The following is a 21192-nucleotide window of genomic DNA, read 5'->3' as shown; positions in this document are numbered from 1 at the left end:
CTGTGCCCGCGCCCTGCATTTGTCAAGCTAGGTTGAGCATCCAGCCAGGACGGGTTGTGCCAGCTCTACGCTCGAGATCTCCAGTGCACCCCCACGGCCCAGTATATCCTGTGCCTGCCCCACGTACCCGGCCTCCAGTGAGTCTATTCAGCCTGGTACGCCCTGTGCCTGCTCCTCGCACTTGCCCTGAGGTGCGTGTTACCAGTCTGGCGCCACCTGTGCCAGCCCCACGAATCAGGCCTCTAGTGCGCCTGCCCAGTCCGGGGTGTCCTGTTCCTGCTTCCCGCACTCGCCATGAGGTGCATGTTACCAGTCTGGCGCCACCTGTGCCTGCCCCACGCATCAGGCCTCCAGTGTGCATTCCCAGTCCAGTGTGTCCTGTTCCTGCTCCCTTCACTTGCCCTGAGGTGCGTGTCACCAGTCTGGCGCCACCTGTGCCAGCCCCATGCATCAGGCCTTCAGCGCACCTGCCCAGTCCGGGGTGTCCTGTTCCTGCTCCCCGCACTCGCCCTGAGGTGCGTGTCACCAGTCTGGCGCCACCTGTGCCAGCCCCACGCATCAGGCCTCCAGCGCGCATTCCCAGTCCAGAGCTTCCGGTGACAGTTCCCAGTCCGGAGCTTCTGGCGACAGTTTCCAGTCCGGAACTTCCAGTGACAGTTCCCAGTCCGGAGCTTCCGGCGACAGTTCCCAGTCCGGAGCTTCCGGCGACAGTTCCCAGTCCGGAGCTTCCGGCGACAGTTACCAGTCCGGAGCTTCTGGCGACAGTCCCAATTCTGGAGCTTCCGGCGACGTTTTACAGTCCGGAACCTCCTGAGACGGCCTACAGTCCGGAACCTCCTGAGACGGCCTACAGTCCGGAACCTCCTGAGACGGCCTACAGTCCGGAACCTCCTGAGACGGCCTACAGTCCGGAACCTCCTGAGACGGGCCACAGACCGGAACCTCCAGCGGCGGGCCACAGTCCGGAACCTCCAGCGGCGGTCGGCAGCCCGGACCCTCCAGCGGCAGTCTGCAGTACAGAGCCTCCGGCGATGATCTACGGTTAGGTTCCTTCGACAACGATCCACGGTTTGGTGGCACAAAAGCAGAGGGATAAGCGGGCGGAGCGGGGGTTACACCCCGAACCGGAGCCGCCTCCTCTGTTGGAGGATCCGCGGGATGAGAAGGTTCTGCTTACTGCACCAGAGCCGCCATAGACATTTGTCACCCTCCCTTTTTTGGGGGGGGTTCTTTTGTTGTTTTGGTGCGTTCGGAGTCCGCACCTTTGGGGGGGTACTGTCACGTCCTGACCTTAGAAAGCTGTTATTTTCTATGGTAGAGTAGGTCAGGGCGTGACAGGGGGGTTTTCTAATTTAGTTTTTCTATGTTATCAGGTTCTAGTTTTGTATTTCTATGTTGGGTTTTGTTTGGGATGATCTCCAATTAGAGGCAGCTGGTCCTCGTTGTCTCTAATTGGAGATCATATTTAAGTAGGGTTTTTTCCACCTGGGTTTGTGGGAGATTGTTTTTGAGTACGTGTATGTTAACTCTGCGTCACGGTTTGTTGTTTTTGTTATTCGGTTTATTTATATGTATTGCATAGTTTCACAGTGTAAATAAAATGTGGAACGACACACACGCTGCACTTTGGTCCGCTCCTCCTTTCGACAACCGTGACAGTCATGACCTCCTCCTTTAGACTATTTGGCAGAACACCCAGAATATGTTCTTTAAAGTAGGAGACGGTGCCAGACACATCCCGGAACCAACGCCTATGTAACGTGTCTGTAACCAGTATATTAGGGAACTAAACGGGACTGCCCCGTTAGAGCTCCTGACAGACGTTCACTATGGTGCATCAAGTTTGTTGGAATCTCTCCAGTTAACTGAAAATAAACAATGATTCATTTAAGATTGGCTTCGACTGTCCCTGTGTAAGAATTTCACTACAATTCACTACATCCAACCTACTCTGTGATAATTTATCATATCTAAATTTGAAATGTCCTAGACTACAAATTGCAAGGTCAGATCACTCTGGAGTAAGTGTCACGACTTCCGCCGAAGTCGGCTCCTCTCCTTGTTCGGGCGGCGTTCGGCGATCGACGTCACCGGCTTTCTAGCCATCGCCACTCCATTTCTCATATGTCCATTTGTTTTGTCTTGTTCCATACACACCTGGTTTTCATTCCCCAATCAATCTACATGTATTTAGTCCTCTGTTCCCCATCATGTCTTTGTGTGTAATTGTTTATTGTTACGTGATTATTTTGTCAGGCGCTGCACTTTTGTATTAGACCGTGTTTGTGGCACTAGTATGTTTTATGTGCTGTCGTTGTTGACCGGTATTAAAGTGCGCCTGTTCAATATACTCCGCTCTCCTGCACTTGACTTCGCCTCCCATATACCCACCTAACAGTAAGATGTTAACAGAATGTGTAGTTTAGCATATTAAACACAAAAACTATGTTTCAAGTTTAAATTAGAAAGGGGTTATGCTGAAAAAGAAAGGAAATTCTTTCCTACTTCACCCGTATTTTATTTTCCATTTGCAAAGAAAGTTGTGTAGTTCCAGTAGTTAGCTACACCACTAAATGGCAAAACAAGTAATTAACTACTGAAACACTACTTAGATTTGAATTTAGTTCAACTACCACCAAGCTACTGAAACGTAGTTAAATCACTAGTTGAACTACATGTAGTTCACTACTCCCCAACACTAGTGCTTGTCTGTGTGTGTCTTCTCTCTCCTCACCAGGTGATGCTGAAGCTTACAGAGCCCATGTTGGACAGGATGTCGTTGATGAGGTAGTAGCCCCCTCCACGGGTCTTGAAGTATACATTGAGCTTGGTGAACTCCAGCTGGATGTCATTGATGTCGTGGAGGAACAACACCAGCAACCCAATGTTGTGGAATCTGAGAGGAGAGAGCAGTGGGGAGCACAGTGACAGTACACAAACAATATTAGCCGAGGACATAGCTGTGCTGTTATCTGGATGGTGCAATGTGAAAGCCAAATGGTTAGTCTTAGTCAATGACACGGATTGACTTTGAAACAAATATTGTTTAAAGCAAGGGAATAGTCTTACAGTCATCAAATAACACCGGGTTTTTTTTCAACATCAAATAACCTAGAGCCTTTTTACACTATGATAAATCAGCATTCTGCATTCTTAGAAAAAAGGGTTAAAAAAAGTTTTTCACCTGTCCCCATAGGAGAACCCTTTTTGGTTCCATTTAAAAACCCTTTTTGGTTCTAGGTAGAACCATTTCCTCTGTGGAAAGGGTTCTACATGGAACCCAAAACTGTTCCTCTTGTAACCAAAAGGGTTCTACTTGGAACCAACAAGGGTTCTTCAAAGGGTTCTTCTATGGGGCCCAATATTGTTTTCTAAGAGTGTGATTCGACAACTCGACAAAAGCATCTACAACTTTCGTTTATAACTATTGCTAAGAGGATATGTTGCCAATATTTCATCAATGTTCCTGAAAGGCAGTAGATTACAAAGCATCACATTTCGGCAGTGTTTCTCAAACCTGGGGCCACCAGGCAGGCAGGGAGTGGTCAGTTACCTGAAAGCGTAGGAGAAGGTGATGAGGGCCAGGGTGATGACGTGGTGCACCACCATGACGGTAGAATCCTTCCTCCAGGCATCCATGTAGACCGTGGCATAGATGGAGTGTCCGTAGAAGCTGCCCTGGATCAGGTAGGCGATGGCGATGTCCGTGGGCACCGTCATGCCACGCTTCCATTCTGGGAGAGGGAGAAGACAGAGAGAGAGGCTAAGGGTTAGAGGAGCAGATTGGGGGAACTCCACAGGAGAAAGGCAAGCACGTGCTGGCACACACACACGCACGCACGTACACACAAACATGCCTACTGGAACATACACACATGCAAACACATATGCACACTGGCATAGACACAACATGCTCGCTGACACACACGTACGCACGCACATACAGTACCAGTCAAAGGTTTGGACACACAGGCTGTAGCGTTAAGATTTCCCTTCACTGGAACCAAGGGGCCTAGCCCAAACCAATGCAAAACAGCCCCAGACCTTTATTCCTCCTCCTCCAAACTTTACAGTTGGCACTATGGATTGGGGCAGGTAGCTTTCACCTGGCCAAACCCAGATTCGTCCGTCGGACTGCCAGATGAAGTGTGATTCATCACTCCAGAGAACGTATTTCCACTGCTCCAGAGTCCAATGGCGGTGAGCTTTACACCACTCCAGTCGACGCTTGGCATTGCGCATGGTGATCTTAGGCTTGTGTACGGCTGCTTGGCGATGGAAACCCATTTCATTAAGCTCCCGACAAACAGTTATTGTGCTGACGTTGCTTCCAGAGACTTTATTGTCCCCATGGGGAAATTTTGTTGCAGTGTAATGTACACGTTTAAAGTGGCGTTTAAATACAAAACAAAATTGACAATACAACTTTCATAACAGTTACATACCAATAAAAAAATATATATAAAAAAGACTAGCCTGCTGGCCTTACTGAGTCGATAGGAACATTAGCCCGAGCAATTTAGGAGGGATATCACACCTGGCACAAATGATTGTCTAGTTCTGTTTTTCCTGCTGCGCCCAGAGGGGAGTAGTTCAAAGTCCGGGTACAGGACTAAAATGATTTTGTGAGCCTTGCGGAGGTCCCTGACCTTAAAGATCTCATTCAGGCCTGTCTGTTTGACTCCAAGTACCTTGCTTGCTGTGGTGATAATCCTTCTCAGCATATTTCTCTAGCTGACAGTGGCATTGCCAACCCAACAAACAATACAACAAGTTAAAATACTCTCAGTGAAAGATTTGTAAAACAGAGTCAGTATAGTACAGTCTACATTAAAATATCCCAGCTTTTTGAGAAAGTACAGTCTCTGTTGGCTCTTTTTGTAGATCAGGTCTGTACATTTACTCCACTGAAGCTTATTGTCCAAGAGGACACCCAGGTATTTGTATTCCTCTACGATCTCTATATTCTGACCTCTGATAGATATTGCAGAGGTAGGTGTTGTACACTTCCTGAAGTCTATGCAAGGCAGTTAACCCACTGTTCCTAGGCCGTCATTGTAAGTAAGAATTTGCTGGTCCTAATATTTATACATTTCTTAATTTCATTCTTTAATATTAGATGTGTGTATTGTTGTGAATTGTTAGATACTACTGCACTGTTGGAGCTAGGAACACAAGCATTTCGCTACACCAGCAATAACATCTGCTAAATATGTATGGGTTTCCATGGTGACATAGCCGCACACAAGCCTAAGATCACCATGCGCAATGCCAAGCTTTGGCTGGAGTGGTGTAAAGCTTGCCTCCATTGGACTCTGGAGCAGTGGAAGCACGTTCTCTGGAGTGATGAATCATGCTTCACCATCTGGTAATCCGACGGAAAAATCTGGGTTTGGCGGATGCCAGGAGTACGCTACCTGTCCCAATGCATAGTGCCAACTGTAAAGTTTGGTGGAGGATGAATAATGGTCTGGGGCTGTTTTTCATGGTTTGGTTTCATGGTTTTTCATGGTTTGAGTTCCAGTGAAGGGAAATCTTAACGCTACAGCATACAATGACATTCTAGACGATTCTGTGCCTCCAACTTTGTGGCAACAGTTTGGGGAAGGCCCTTTCCTGTTTCAGCATGACAATACCCCTGTGCACAAAGCGAGGTCCATACAGAAATGGTTTGTCGAGATCGGTGTGGAAGAACTTGACTGGCCTGCACAGAGCCATGACCTTAACCCCATCAAACACCTTTGGGATGAATTGGAACACCAACTGCGAGCCAGGCCTAATCACCCAACATCAGTGCCCGACCTCACTAACACTCTTGTGGCTGAATGGAAGAAAGTATCCGCAGCAATGTTCCAACATCTAGTGGAAAGTCTTCGCAGAAGAGTGGAGGCTGTTATAGCAGCAAAGGGGGATAAAATCTATTAATGCCCATGATTTTGGAATGAGATGTTTGATGAGGAGGTGTCCACATACTTTTGGTCATGTAGTGTAGCACTCTAAGGTCTGTCGTTGAATGACATACCAAGAGAAAAACTGCCCATTTACTACCACATTTTGAAAATTGCACCTTGTGCATTATTCAATTACAACTCTCAACAGCAGTTGAATGCCCGACTGAGTTCCACTGCTGACTATTTTAGGTCTACGTATCGCTTGACAATAATTGTGCAGCTTTTAAAAAATGTGTATGGCTTACCATAGAATACGGAGGGCGGGTCGTGGAAGAAGGTGTAGTTGGTGAAGAAAAGCAGGTAGGTGCTGTATGACCAGGACATGGTGTAGAAGACCAGCTTCCACGAGCTCTCTGGCATCTTGGCAGAATCTTTGGGCTGGAGACTACACCATTGTGCAAACGGCTGCAACACAAATCACAGGATACCTGGTTATTGTTCAAAACTCAGCTGGGGAAACTCTGCTTTCAGATTGTTTCGAAACTCAATGAAATGTTAAGAATGCAATGATCCAAGATGGCGTAGCAGTCAGACGTCTTTGTATTTTTCTTGTCTCGTTCCTTAACCTCAACTTCAAAATACTCTCCTGCAACCCGCCTCACCCAATGTGGTGTGGATCTGTTTTTTTTCTAAAGTATTTCTATTTACCTCCAAATTGGAATACCTCAACTGAAGCTAGCTAGCTATCTAGCTACCAGCTATCAGCTATCAGTCAGCTAACCACTGCTAGCGGTCATCAGCTAACCTTTAGCTCGGAAAGCTCTCGCCAGTTCGTACAACGCGTTTCAAACCAGAGCATACCGGACCTATTTTTCTCTCCATATCCCCGGATTCCTACCGCAAACTCTGAACCTTTTCATCTGTATCATCACAGCTAGCTAACCGCAACCTGGGTTGACTACTCCTGGCTAATGTTTCCGTTCCGGAGCTAGCACCAACTAGCCTGGAGCTAGCACCAACTAGCCTGGAGCTAGCCCATGCTAGACCCATCTCCCGGCTAGGGCTCCTGGGCTACTCCTGAATGCCACTCCTCGGCTACAATATCCGGACCCCATCTACTGCCGGTACGGGGCACGGAACCCCGCCGATCCTTCACGACTGGAATACCGACATAATCTGCCCGAGGATCCCAACAGGCCCCTCAGGCGCGACGTCCACTGAAGGCCCATTCTGCTAACCGCGGCCTGCAAGCTATCTAGAGCATATTGGACTGTTAGCTGGTCCATCGGCCAGTTTCTTGAACCACTATACCCATTTTGCCAATTGGACTTGGACCCGTCTGCTACTTGGAACCCTATTAATTCCACGACTGGTCTATCAACGTCACCGCACGAGGAGGCAAAAACAGACTTTCCCCCATCGCGACATCCATCTAAGGCCCTTATGCTAGCTTGCTAGCCCTGGCCTGCTAACTGCTAGCTTGCTATCCCCGGCCTGCTAACTGTCTGAATCGCCATGTCCCCAGCCAGCCCAACCACCCACTGGACCCATACGATCACTTGGCTACGCATGCCTCTCCCTAATATCAATATGCCTTGTCCATTACTGCCTTGGTTAGTGATTACTGTCTTATTTCACTGTAGTCTCTAGCCCTGCTCAATATGCCTTAACCAACCATGTTGTTCCACCTCCCACATATGCGATGACATCACCTGGTTTAAACGTCTCTAGAGACTATATCTCTCTCATCATTACTCAATGCCTAGGTTTACCTCCAATGTACTCTCTTCCTACCATACCTTTGGCTGTACATTATGCCTTGAATCTATGCAATCGTGCCCAGAAACCTGCTCCCTTTACTCTCTGTTCCGAACGTGCAAGACGGCCAGTTCTTATAGCCTTTAGCCGTACCCTTATCCTACTTCTCCTCTGTTCCTCTGGTGATATAGAGGTTAATCCAGGACCTGCAGTGCCTAGCTCCACTCCTACTCCCCAGGTGCTCTCATTTGTTGACTTCTGTAATCGTAAAAGCCTTGGTTTCATTCATGTTAACATTAAAAGCCTACTCCCTAAGTTTGCTTTATTCACTGCTTTAGCACATTCTGCCAACCTGGATGTCTTAGCCGTGTCTGAATCCTGGCTTAGGAAAGCCACCAAAAACTCTGAAATTTCCATCCCTAACTATAACATTTTCCGCCAAGATAAAACTGCCAAAGTGTTGCAATCTACTGCAGAGATATCCTGCAGAGTTCTATCTTACTATCCAGGTCTGTACCAAAATAATTCGAGCTTCTACTTCTAAAAATTCACCTTTCCAGAAACAAGTCTCTCACAGTTGCCGCTTGCTATAGACCACCCTCTGCCCCCAGCTGTGGCCTGAACACCATATGTGAATTGATTGCCCCCCATCTATCTTCTGAGCTCGTGCTGCTAGGTGACCTAAACTGGGACATGCTTAACTCCCCGGCCATCCTACAATCTAAGCTTGATGCCCTCAATCTCACACAAATTATCTATAAACCTACCAAGTACAACCCCAAATCCGTTAACACGGGCACCCTTATAGATATCATCCTAACTAACTCGCCCTCCAAATACACCTCTGCTGTTTTCAATCAAGATCTCAGCGATCACTGCCTCAAGGCCTGCATCCGTAATGGGTCTGCGGTCAAACGACCACCCCTCATCACTGTCAAACGCTCCCTAAAACACTTCAGCGAACAGGCCTTTCTAATAGACCTGGCCGGGGTATCCTGGAATGACATTGACCTCATCCCGTCAGTAGAGGATGCCTGGTTATTCTTGAAAAGTGCCTTCCTCACCATCTTAAATAAGCATGCTCCATTCAAAAAATGTAGAACCAGGAATAGATATAGCCCTTGGTTCACTCCAGACCTGTCTGCCCGTGACCAGCACAAAGATATCCTGTGGCATTCTGCATTAGCATCGAATAGCCCCCGTGATATGCAACTTTTCAGGGAAGTTAGGAACCAATATACACAGGCAGTTAGGAAAGCTAAGGCTAGCTTTTTCAAACAGGAATTTGCATCCTATAGTACAAACTCAAAAAAGTTATTGGACACTGTAAAGTCCATGGAGAATAAGAGCACCTCGTCCCAGCTGCCCACTGCACTGAGGATAGGAAACACTGTCACTACCGATAAATCCACAATAATTGAGAATTTCAATAAGCATTTTTCTATGGCTGGCCATGCTTTCCACCTGGCTACCACTACCCCAGTCAACAGCCCTGCGCTCCTCACAGCAACTCGCCCAAACCTCCCCCACTTCTCCTTCACCCAAATCCAGATAGCTGATGTTCTGAAAGAGCTGCAAAATCTGGACCCCTACAAATCAGCTGGGCTAGACAATCTGGACCCTCACTTTCTAAAATTATCTGCCGAAATTGTTGCAACCCCTATTACTAGCCTGTTCAACCTCTCTTTCGTATCGTCTGAGATTCCCATAGATTGGAAAGCTGCCACGGTCATCCCCCTCTTCAAAGGGGGAGAAACTCTAGACCCAAACTGCTACAGACCTATATCTATTCTACCCTGCCTTTCTAAGGTCTTTGAAAGCCAAGTTAACAAACAGATTACCGACCATTTCGAATCTCACCGTACCTTCTCCGCTATGCAATCTGGTTTCAGAGCTGGTCATGGGTGCACCTCAGCCAAGCTCAAGGTCCTAAACGATATCATAACCGCCATCGATAAGAGACATTACTGTGCAGCCGTATTCATCGACCTGGCTAAGGCTTTCCACTCTGGTAATCACAAGATTCTTATTGGCAGACTTAACAGCCTTGGTTTCTCAAATGATTGCCTCGCTTGGTTCACCAACTACTTCTCCGATCGAGTTCAGTATGTCAAATCGGAGGGCCTGTTGTCCGGACCTCTGGCAGTCTCTATGGGGGTGCCACAGGGTTCAATTCTCGGGCCGACTCTCTTCTCTGTATACATCAATGATGTCGCTCTCGCTGCTGGTGATTATTTGATCCACCTCTACGCAGACGACACCATTCTGTATACCTCTGGCCCTTCGTTGGACACTGTGTTAACTAACCTCCAGATGAGCTTAAATGCCATACAACTCTCCTTCCGTGGCCTCCAACTGCTCTTAAATGCAAGTAAAACTAAATGCATGCTCTTCAATCGATCGCTGCCCGAACCTGCCCGCCTGTCCAGCATCACTACTCTGGACGGTTCTGATTTAGAATATGTGGACAACTACAAATACCTAGGTGTCTGGTTAGACTGTAAACTCTCCTTCCAGACTCACATTAAACATCTCCAAACCAAAATTAAATCTAGAATCGGCTTCCTATTTCACAACAAAGCATCCTTCACTCATGCTGCCAAACATACCCTCGTAAAACTGACCATCCTAAAGATCCTCGATTTCGGCAATGTCATTTACAAAATAGTCTCCAATACTCTACTCAACAAATTAGATGCAGTCTATCACAGTGCCATCCATTTTGTCACCAAAGCCCCATATACTACCCACCACTGCGACCTGTATGCTCTCGTTGGCTGGCCCTCGCTTCATACTCGTCGCCAAACCCACTGGCTTCAGGTTATCTACAAGTCTCTGCTAGGTAAAGCCCCGCCTTATCTCAGCTCACTGGTCACCATAGCAGCACCCACCCGTAGCACGCGCTCCAGCAGGTATATCTCACTGGTCACCCCCAAAGCCAATTCTTCCTTTGGCCGCCTCTTCTTCCAGTTCTCTGCTGCCAATTACTGGAACGAACTGCAAAAATCTCTGAAGCTGGAGACTCTTACCTCCCTCACTAGCTTTAAGCACCGCAGTCAGAGCAGCTCACAGATCACTACACCTGTTCATAGCTCATCTGTAAATAGCCCATCCAATCTACCTCGTCCCCATACTGTATTTATTTATTTATCTTGCTCCTTTGCACCCCAGTATCTCAACTTGCACATTCATCCTCTGCACATCCTACCATTCCAGTGTTGAATTGCTATATTGTAATTACTTTGTCAACATGGCCTATTTATTGCCTTAACTCTCTTATCCTACCTCATTTGCACATGTTGTATATAGATTTTCCTACTGTATTATTGACTGTATGTTTGTTTATTCCATGTGTAACTGTGTTGTTGTATGTGTCGAACTACTTTGCTTTATCTTGGCCAGGTCGCAGCTGCAAATGAGAACTTGTTGTCAACTAGCCTACCTGGTTAAATAAAGGTGAAATAAAATAAATTAAAACATGCATTAGTGTTGTAGTGTTGCACATTGATAAGTAATGGGACTGCTTAGCTGACGCGAAACACATGGTAGGTGCATTACTACAAAAACACGTGATTTCAAACGTCTGGCAAGTATGGGAAAATATTTGTATAACTAACTCAAGATAGACCACAGCATGTTGTTTCCAATGGAAGCAAATTATTCATAGTGGGCAGCACAAGCAAGGAGGTGGACATAGCCAAGCACGAGTTAGCATGATCTTATTGGAGCATTCTAGCCTGTAGGTTGCATTAGGGAAAGCCTACTCTGTGAAGTGCGCGTGTACAATAAATACATTTGCCTTTGCGCTCCTTCTAAACAACAACAAAAAACGTAAACTTTGGCAAAGGGTAAAGTCTACAAAACTTAGTCCAGATTTTAGTTTTGGGAACAGAAAACTGTATGGAGATCAAAATTAGCAGAATGTCGGCCAAAATCCATCTCGCCCCATCTTCTGCCACTGCCGGCCACTGGGCTTCCTCTCATCACCATATTTGGTGGTGAGTGGAAATGCCAATCGGATGCTTCAGATTTATACATCCGGTAAAACATCTGGCTCATCGTTCTCTCTCTGGTATGGGTAGCTGCAGCCCAAAATGGCGACCGGAGTATGGGCAAGCAGGTGTGTCGAAAGGAGTGGGTGTATGGAAAGCGAATCAGCTGGTTGGGCTGCACGAGTTGATAAGCCGGCGACCAGTACACCGTTGCCAATATCAGGGTGACAGTCACAGTAAGCACACACATATAAGGCATGAAGCAACAGTACACCCATCATGAGTTGGCCAATTTTTTATAAAAATTAAACAATCGTCAGTTTTATAACTGAAAATGTATAATTATTTGTGTTAAACTAACAGTGAAATACAACTCACACTCATCCTCTGGCTTCAACAGAAGTACAGACTCTCGGGGTACGGTAGCTCAATGTATGGTAGTTGTGTGTTAAGAAACAGAAGAAAAAAACACAGCTCAATCAAAACTGTCTAACCTATAGCAGAGTGCTTTTGACACACCACTCCTACACACACGCCCACTACTTTCCTTTTGACACACCACTCCTACACACACGCCCACTACTTTCCTTTTGACACACCACGCCTACACACACGCCCACTACTTTCCTTTTGACACACCACTCCTACACACACGCCCACTACTTTCCTTTTGACACACCACTCCTACACACACGCCCACTACTTTCCTTTTGACACACCACTCCTACACACACGCCCACTACTTTCCTTTTGACACACCACTCCTACACACACGCCCACTACTTTCCTTTCAACACACCCACTACTTTCCTTTTGACACACCACTCCTACACAAACGTCGACTATATTGCTTTCAACACTCCCACTCCTTTCCACACGCCCTTTTGACACACCCGCTCGCCCATACTCCGGTCGCCATATTGGGATGCAGATACCACCTTTTCATGTTTAGCAGAAACGTGTCTTCTCATGCAAATCTCCCCATGTCCATGGTAGTCACTAGTTACCACAGCCACAAAGTCAAAAGGCCTGCCTACTCGACCAATCAGATGAGGGAGTGTGATGATGTGTATACTGGCTCAGAAGGCCCGCGTACCCGAACCAATCAGATGAGGGAGTGTTCTTTGTTCGCTGGAAGAGCCACATTCTCAAAATGGCATATCTCGAGTTCAACTTTGAAGACCAAATAGCTAAGTACATTTGGGAACAAGAATTGGCAACGTCACTCAAATTCATTACATTGAGAATGGACAAAAGTTTTGGGTAAAAGAGTAAGTTGGTTGTTTTCTTTTTTACATAACTAGTAGCTAACTTTTGCTACATTCATCTAAAATGAGCTAGCTAGCTAGCATAAGGGATTCCATTCCAAGCACAGAGGAGTCACAGGCGGTCAGTGGCACCTTAATTGGGGAGAATGGGCTCATACTAATGGCTGGAACGGAATTAATGGAATGGTATCGAACACATCAAACACACGGTTTCCATGTGTTTGATACCATTTCATTCACTCCATTCCAACCATTAGTATAGCCGTCCTCCCCTCAGCAGCCTCCTGTTAGAGGAGTAATTATATTTGCTAGATTAACGTGTAGTTTCCTTATAAGCCTTTCATTCTAATACTAATATATCATATTCTTGACATTCAACAGATGCACATCTTTTGACAAGAAAAAAACTCAGTTGGGAGAGTACAAGTCTCCCATTCAGTGGTGTACCCTTTCAAGTTGTCGGCACGAAGCGATATGACAGACAAACAAAAGCCAAAGAGAAATACAGTGCATTCGGAAAGTGTTCAGACTCCTTGAATTTTTTTCACATTTTGTTACGTTACATCCTCATTCTAAAATGGATAACATACATTTTTTTCCTCATCAATCTACACACAACACCCCATAATTTTTGCAAATTTGATATTTCTTTTTAAACAGAAATACCTTATTTACATAAGTATTCAGTCCCTTTGCTATGACACTCAAAATTGAGCTCAGGTACATCTTGTTTCCATTGATCACCATTGAGACGTTTCTATAACTTGATTGGAATCCACATGTGGTGAATTCAATTGATTGGACATGATTTGGAAAGGCACACACCTGTTTATAAAAGGTCCCACAGTTGACAGTGTATGTCAGAGCAAAAACCAAGCCATGAGGTCGTAGGAATTATCTGTAGAGCTCCAAGACAGGATTGTGTTGAGGCACAGATCTGGCGAAGGGTACCAAAACATTTCTGCATCATTGAAGGTCCCCAAGAACACAGTGGCCTCCATCGTTCATACATTAAAAAAAAATAATAATAAATGGAAGAAGTTTGGAACCACCAAGACTCTTCCTAGAGCTGGCCGCCCGGCAAACTGAGTAATCGGGGGAGAAGGGCCTTGGTCAGAAAGGTGACCAAGAACCTGATGATCACTATGAGAGCTCCAGAATTCCTCTATGGAGATGGGACAACCTTCCAGAAGGACAAACATCTCTGCAGCACTCCACCAATCAGGCCTTTATGGTCGAGTGGCCAGACGGAAGCCACTCCTCAGTAAAAGACACATGACAGCCCGCTTGGAGTTTGCCAAAAGGCGCCTAAAGAACTCTCAGACCATGAGAAACAAGATTCTCTGGTCTGATGAAACCAAGATTGAACTCTTTGGCCTGAAGGTTCACCTTCCAACAGGACAACGACCCTAAGCACACAGCCAAGACAATGCAGGAGTGGCTTCGGGACAAGTCTCTGAATGTCCTTGAGTGGCCCAGCCAGAGCCGGGACTTGAACCCGATCAAACATCTCTGAAGATACCTGAAAATAGCTGTGCAGCAACGCTCCCCATCCAACCTGACAGAGCTTGAGAGGATCTGCATCGAAGAATGGGAGAAACTCCCCAAATACAGGTGTACCAAGCATGTAGCATCATACCCAAGAAGACTCGACCCTGTAATCGATGTCAAAGGTGCTTCAATAATGTACTGAGTAAAGGATCTGAATACTTATTTAAATGTGATATTTCCGGGGTTTTTTTATACATTTGCAAAAATAAAAAGTACAAGTTTTTTGTTTCGTGATTATGGGGTATTGTGTGCTTATTGATGATGGAAAAAAAACATTGTAATTCATTTTAGAATAAGGCTGTAATGTAACAAAATGTGGAAAAAGTCAAGGGGTCTGAATACTTTCAGAATGCACAGCATGCTGCTGAAATGAACAAGAAGACAGTAACTTCAAAAATAGATCACTGTAATTTATACCATACACTTTTAAAACAATAATTTAATTTGAATAATGTTGAAGTAGTAACTAACAATGGAATGTTCCTTAATAAAATTGAACAAGATGGGACTTTAAACATGTGTCCCAACTCTGTGGTCACTAAAGATTCCATGGTACTTATTGTAAGAGTACGTAAGTGGGGTTAGGGTAGTGAGTTTCCCCTTACAATGTAAAGAACTTTGGATGTCTAGTGCCATGAAAGTCCTATTTTTTATTTATTTTTTACATAAATGTTTTATTCAAGAGCACGTAAAGAACATGTACCATACACAACTTATCTTTGCTGTCTTTACTAAAGAGCGAAATTACATTCACATGTTAAGGGTACATTTTGGCTGTATAGAGCAAATATTTTAAGAGTCTGAATAAGTATACAATTTGGATTAAGCCACACGAAAACAACAGAAACAAACAAAAAGCCCATAAATGACAGAATAAGGACCCGTACGATATGTCAGGAACTCTGACCAGACACCTTCATACCTATGCTGTCTATGTTGCAAGATTGATGTAATTCTCTCCATGTCAGCAAGTTCCCCGCATAGACCCAACCACATATCTTTTGAGGGTGCATGTTAATTTTTCCAGCATTTTGTTACACATTTCCTTGCTGCTGCCAAAAGATAATCTATTTTTATTTTTTTATTTAACCTTTATTTAACCAGGTAAGCTAGTTGAGAACAAGTTCTCATTTACAACTGCGACCTGGCCAAGATAAAGCAAAGCAGTGCAACACAAACAACAAGACAGAGTTACACATGGAATAAACAAGCGTACAGTCAATAACACAATAGAAAAAAAAGAAAGTCTATATACAGTGTGTGCAAATGGCGTGAGGAGGTAAGGCAATAAATAGGCCAAAGTAGCGAAGTAATTACAATTTAGCAGATTAACACTGGAGTGATAGATGACCAGATGATGATGTGCAAGTAGAAATACTGGTGTGCAAAAGAGCAGAAAAGTAAATAAAAGCAATATGGGGATGAGGTAGGTAGATTGGATGGGCTATGTACAGTTGCAGCGATCGGTTAGCTGCTCAGATAGCTGATATTTAAAGTTAGTGAGGGAAATGTAAGTCTCCAGCTGGAGACTATCAATTTAAGTGGAGAGGATTGGAGAGTATCCACAGGAATAATACCTAAAAGGAGATGACATGGGTCTGGTTGCATAATAATACCTGTGATGTCCTGAATAAAATGGAGAATTTCAGACCAAAAAAATGGATTTGCAACATTGCCAAAATATCTGTGATAAAGTACCTATTTGTCCACACTGCCTCCAACACGTAGCGGATATTCCTTTTTTCAATTTATTAAGTTCATCAGGGCTCATAAATAAACGATGTAGTACCTTGAACTGAAAGTCCCTTGTTTTATTAAGTTCATCAGGGCTCATAAATAAACGATGTAGTACCTTGAACTGAAAGTCCCTTGTTTTATTAAGTTCATCAGGGCTCATAAATAAACGATGTAGTACCTTGAACTGAAAGTCCCTTGTTTTATTAAGTTCATCAGGGCTCATAAATAAATGATGTAGTACCTTGAACTGAAAGTCCCTTGTTTGGTTACATGTAGTGGCTTTCTATATGTTTTCAATATGTTCCCCCAGCTCTCCTCTGATATCTGCACCTGTCATTCAACCTGCCATGACTTCCTAAGATTATCTAAAGATAATGTTTGCATGTTAAAGATATTGTGATAAACATTTGAAACAGTTCTAATGTTTCCCCTTGATAAAGTGATTAAATCATCTCGCCAATAGGCAAAATTCACTCAGTCATTTTTTGTAACAATCCCTTTTTTAACAATGAATTGCCTTACTTGAAGGTACCTATAAAAATGTGTTTGGGATGTAATGAATTCCTTCTGGATGTAATGAATTCCTTCTTGAAATTCTAAATTGTTTTTGCCTTTGAATAGTTGATAGACTACAAAGCCCTTTTCTTCCCATTCCCTAAATCCTTGTGACATAGTAGCAGGGAGAAAGGATGGGTTGTGAAATATAGGCGAGTGTCTAGAAATGTAATTTCTCAGCTTATATTGGTGTTGAACCTCCCTCTATGTCTTCAATGTAAGAGTAATAATTGTGGTTTGTTTAATCCTGTCAATAGAAATAGGGCCTGCTATAAAGAGAAGACAAGGTAAAGGCATATCACAATATTGACTCTCAATTTCAAGCCATGACAAATCCTTCGGTTGTTGAATCCATGATGCTATGTGATTAAGTTGCATTGCCCAGTAATATGATTAAAGGTTAGGGAGGCCAAGCCCACCCAATTCTTTGAACAGCTGCAGTTTTTTTAACTAATACGAGCCTTTTTATTTTGCCATAAAAATGTGCCTAAGGCTGCATTTAGGTGAGTAAAGGTTTTAGCAGGGATTTTAATAGGAAACATTGAAAACAGATAGAGCAGTCTTGGTAAGACATGAATTTTCACTGAAGCAATCCGACCTGCTAGAGATATAGGGAGGGGCATCCAACGGTCGAGATCTTCAGTGATTTTACTAATCACAGGGGGGTAGTTCAAAGCATATAGTTTCCCATAGTCTGATGTAATATTAAGACCCGAGTAACGCATGCTTGTATCAGTCCACTTAAATGCCTAGTTGTCTTTGATACTTGAGGGTGCATCACCAAATGTCATCATAGTAATACTTTTACCAACGTTCATATTATAGCCGGATGTAGCACCATATTCACCTATTAACTTGAATATATTTGGAATCATTGTCTCAGAATCTGTTATGTACAGGATGACATAGTCTGCATAGATATATATAGAGAGATGTTAACATATGTTTCCCATGCCAATAAAGCCCCTTGAATTGAATTGAATCGATATCTTGTGTTCATTTTACCCCACCTGCAGACCATGAATGTTTATCGCACTTCGAATGGCTTCCGCCAGAGGTTCTATACTAAGGGAAAATAACAGTGGCGAGAGACAATCTCCTTGACGATTTCCTCGTTGTAGCGAAAAGGAATGCGGCATATTCCCATTACTTCTAACAGATGATTTGGGACTAGAATATATCAGCTCTATCCATTTCAAAAAGCGCTCCCCAAAATCAAATGTGGTCAAATGCCTTTTCAGCATCAAGAGATAGTATAACTGTTTGTTTGAGTTGAGTCTTAGAGTAATTGATAATATTCAAAAGTCGTCTTATATTCGACGTTGTGTGACGTCCTTTAATGAACCCGGTTTGATCTGGATTGATACATTTTGATACTACAGTACATCCTCAATTCTTCATGTTAAAATCTTATTCAGGATTTTAGAGTCACAATTTAGTAAATTTACTGGTCTATGGGAACCACAGTCTAGTGGGTCTTTACCTGGCTTCTTTAACAGGGTGATGATTGCTTCACACCAAGTATCTGGATATTTATTGCGCTCTATAACCTCATGAAGAACCCCTCTGATTAGCGGTATTAGTTCTTTACTGAAAGTTTTATAGAACTCACAGGGGGAGTCGGACACTTAACATTTTGTATGCTTCTGACGGCTGTTATTTCCTTATCTTCACGCGATAGCTCTGGCAGCTTCAAATGTGTGAGAAAGTCCTCCGGAGAGGAAACATCTTTAGGTTTCTTATATAGGGTCTCATGGTACTCAGCAAATGTATTATTTATTTCTTTGGGACAAGAAGTGACTTTGCCCTGCACAGTTCTGATATTGGGAAAACATCGTTCAGCTGCATCTTTTTTAAGTTGCAGTGCAATAAGTTTCCCTGGTTGTCTCCCTGAGTATAGCATTTATTTTGGGCAAATCGTATAGAACCCTCAGCTTTATAAGTAAGAAGCGTACTATAGGGCAGTGGGTTCAGCTCAAACAAACCTGGTAGCGTCTGCTCAGCTGCCCTTGTGTTTGGGCTAACAGAGTAATACCTAGGCTGTCGCTGTAAAACAGACACTCCAATAGCTGCCAGATGTGTAGCTCATGTAGGGATAACTAGCCTGTTGCTATGCTAACTGACAGGTTCTGGTTGAGGCTGGTCTGACAGCGGAGCGAGAGATGGAGGAGACAAACAACAACACTGGATGGCAATTACAGAAACATTTGCTATTTTCCTATGATTCTAAATGTGTTGATGTACACCAGCCCTTCAACTGCCTAACGAGAGACTTCCATGGAGGCCTAAATCCTGTTATTAAACCACTGAAAAGTATTCAACTACGGTCCTACCTTTGAAAACCATGGAAAGTGGGGAACTCCTTGTCAACAGGCTTGATATATTCTTCATTTTATTTTATATAACCTTTATTTAACAGACAAGTCAGTTAAGAACAAATTCTTATTTACAATGACGGCCTACCAAGAGGCAAAAGGCCTCCAGCAGGGACGGGGGCTGGGATTAAACATTTAAATGAATTAAATAAAAATATAGGACAAAACACACATCACGACAAGAGAGACTAAGACAACAACATAGCATGGCAGCAACACATGTCAACACAGCATGGTACAGTAGCAACACAACATGACAACAACATGGTAGCAGCACAAAACATGGTACAAACATTAATGGGCACAGACAACAGAACAAAGTGAAAGAAGCTAGAGACAACAGTACATCACACAAAGCAGCCACAACTGTCAGTAAGAATGTCCATGATTGAGATAAAACTGTCCAGTTTGAGTGTTTGTTGCAGCTCGTTCCAGTCGCTAGCTGCAGCCAACTGAAAAGACGAGCGACCCAGGGATGTGTTTGCTTTGGGGACCTTTAACAGAATGTGACTGGCAGAACGGGTGTTGTATGTGGAGGATGAGGGCTGCAGTAGATATCTCAGAAAGGGGGGAGTGAGACCTCAGAGGGTTTTCCAACAGGTATACAGAGATTACCAGTTTACAGAGGAGTATAGAGTGCAGTGATGTGTCATATAAGGAGCATTGGTGACAAATCTGTGGCCGAATGGTAAAGAACACCTAGCCGCTCGTGAGCACCCTTACCTGCCAATCTATAAATTACGTCTCCATAATCTAGCATGGGTAGGATGGTCATCTGAATCAGGGTTAGTTTGGCAGCTGGGGTGAAAGAGAAGCGATTACGATAGAGGAAACCAAGTCTAGATTTAACTTTAGCCTGCAGCTTTGATATGTGCTGAGAGAAGGACAGTGCACCGTCTAGCCATACTCCCAAGTACTTGTATGAAGTGACTACCTCGAGCTCTCAACCCTCAGAGGTAGTAATCACACCTGTCGGAAGAGGGGCATTCTTCTTACCAAACCACATGACCTTTGTTTTGGAGGTGTTCAGGGCAGAGAAAGCTTGTTGGACACTAAGAAAGCTTTGTTGTAGAGCGTTTAACACAAAATCCGGGGAGGGGCCAGCTGAGTATAAGACTGTATCATCTGCATATACATGGATGAGAGAGCTTCCTACTGCCTGAGCTATGTTGTTGATGTAAATTGAGAAGAGTGTGGGGCCTAGGATTGAGCCTTGGAGTGCTCCCTTGGTGATAGGCAGTGACTGAGACAGCAGATGTTCTGACTTTATACACTCCACTCTTTGAGAGAGGTAGTTAGCAAACCAGGCCAAAGACCCCTCAGAGACACCAATACCCCTTAGAATGGAATGGTCTATCGTATCAAAAGTTTTGGCCAAGTCAAAAGAAATAGCAGCACAACATTGCTTATAATCAAGGGCAATGGTGACATCACTGAGGACCTTTAAGGTTGCAGTGACTCGTCCCTAACCTGAGAGGAATCCAGATTGCATACCAGAGAGAATACTATAGACATCAATAAAGCCAGTCAGTTGATTATTGACAAGTTTTTCCAACACTTTTGATAAACAGGTCAAAATAGAAATAGGCCTATAACAGTTAGGATCAGCTTGATCTCCCCCTTTAAATAAAGGACGAACCGTTGCTGCCTTCCAAGCAATGGGAACATTGGGGCTAGTTGCATTAGAAGGGGTGGGAGATGAGGAAATGTTGGATGGGCAAGGAGGCATGGCTGAGTCAAATAGGAAACCTGACTTAATGAAGTGGTGATTAAAATGCTTAGCCATGTGTTTCTTGCATACTACTAATGAAGGTTCACTCCCACCACAACTCTTTCAGACTCTGGCCTTTGCAGAGCTACAGTGTCCGGAGGAGACAATGAGCTCACATTTCCTTTGCCCTCTCAATCATATTGTCATAGAGTAGCTTTGTTGTTGGGGTTACAGAGCTCTGCCAAGTTGAACAGCCACAATGTGTTTTTGTCTACGTACCAAGGGGTTGCCATGAGAAGGAAAGAGAGAGGGGAAAAACGCTGTTGTGGTCAAGGCTGTGTATTCCAGCTTGCC

General features: G+C 44.2%; 1 protein-coding gene across 2 annotated transcripts in view; it reads right to left on the bottom strand.

Annotated features, from left to right (window-relative positions):
* Positions 1–21192, bottom strand: part of LOC106573829 (ceramide synthase 1) — a 51151-nt gene that overhangs the window by 16540 nt on the left and 13419 nt on the right. For both annotated transcript variants that reach the window (XM_014149198.2, XM_014149199.2), the window contains exons 2-4: positions 6197–6356; positions 3554–3734; positions 2735–2896 (exon numbers count right to left, since the gene is read on the bottom strand). In XM_014149198.2, the coding sequence (XP_014004673.1) occupies positions 2735–2896; positions 3554–3734; positions 6197–6356 (503 nt within the window). The remainder of the gene's footprint in view (positions 1–2734; positions 2897–3553; positions 3735–6196; positions 6357–21192) is intronic.

This window comes from Salmo salar, chromosome ssa16, assembly GCF_905237065.1.
Source record: "Salmo salar chromosome ssa16, Ssal_v3.1, whole genome shotgun sequence".
Classification (NCBI taxonomy): Eukaryota; Metazoa; Chordata; class Actinopteri; order Salmoniformes; family Salmonidae; genus Salmo; species Salmo salar.
This window is presented reverse-complemented; position numbering and strand designations above follow the sequence as displayed.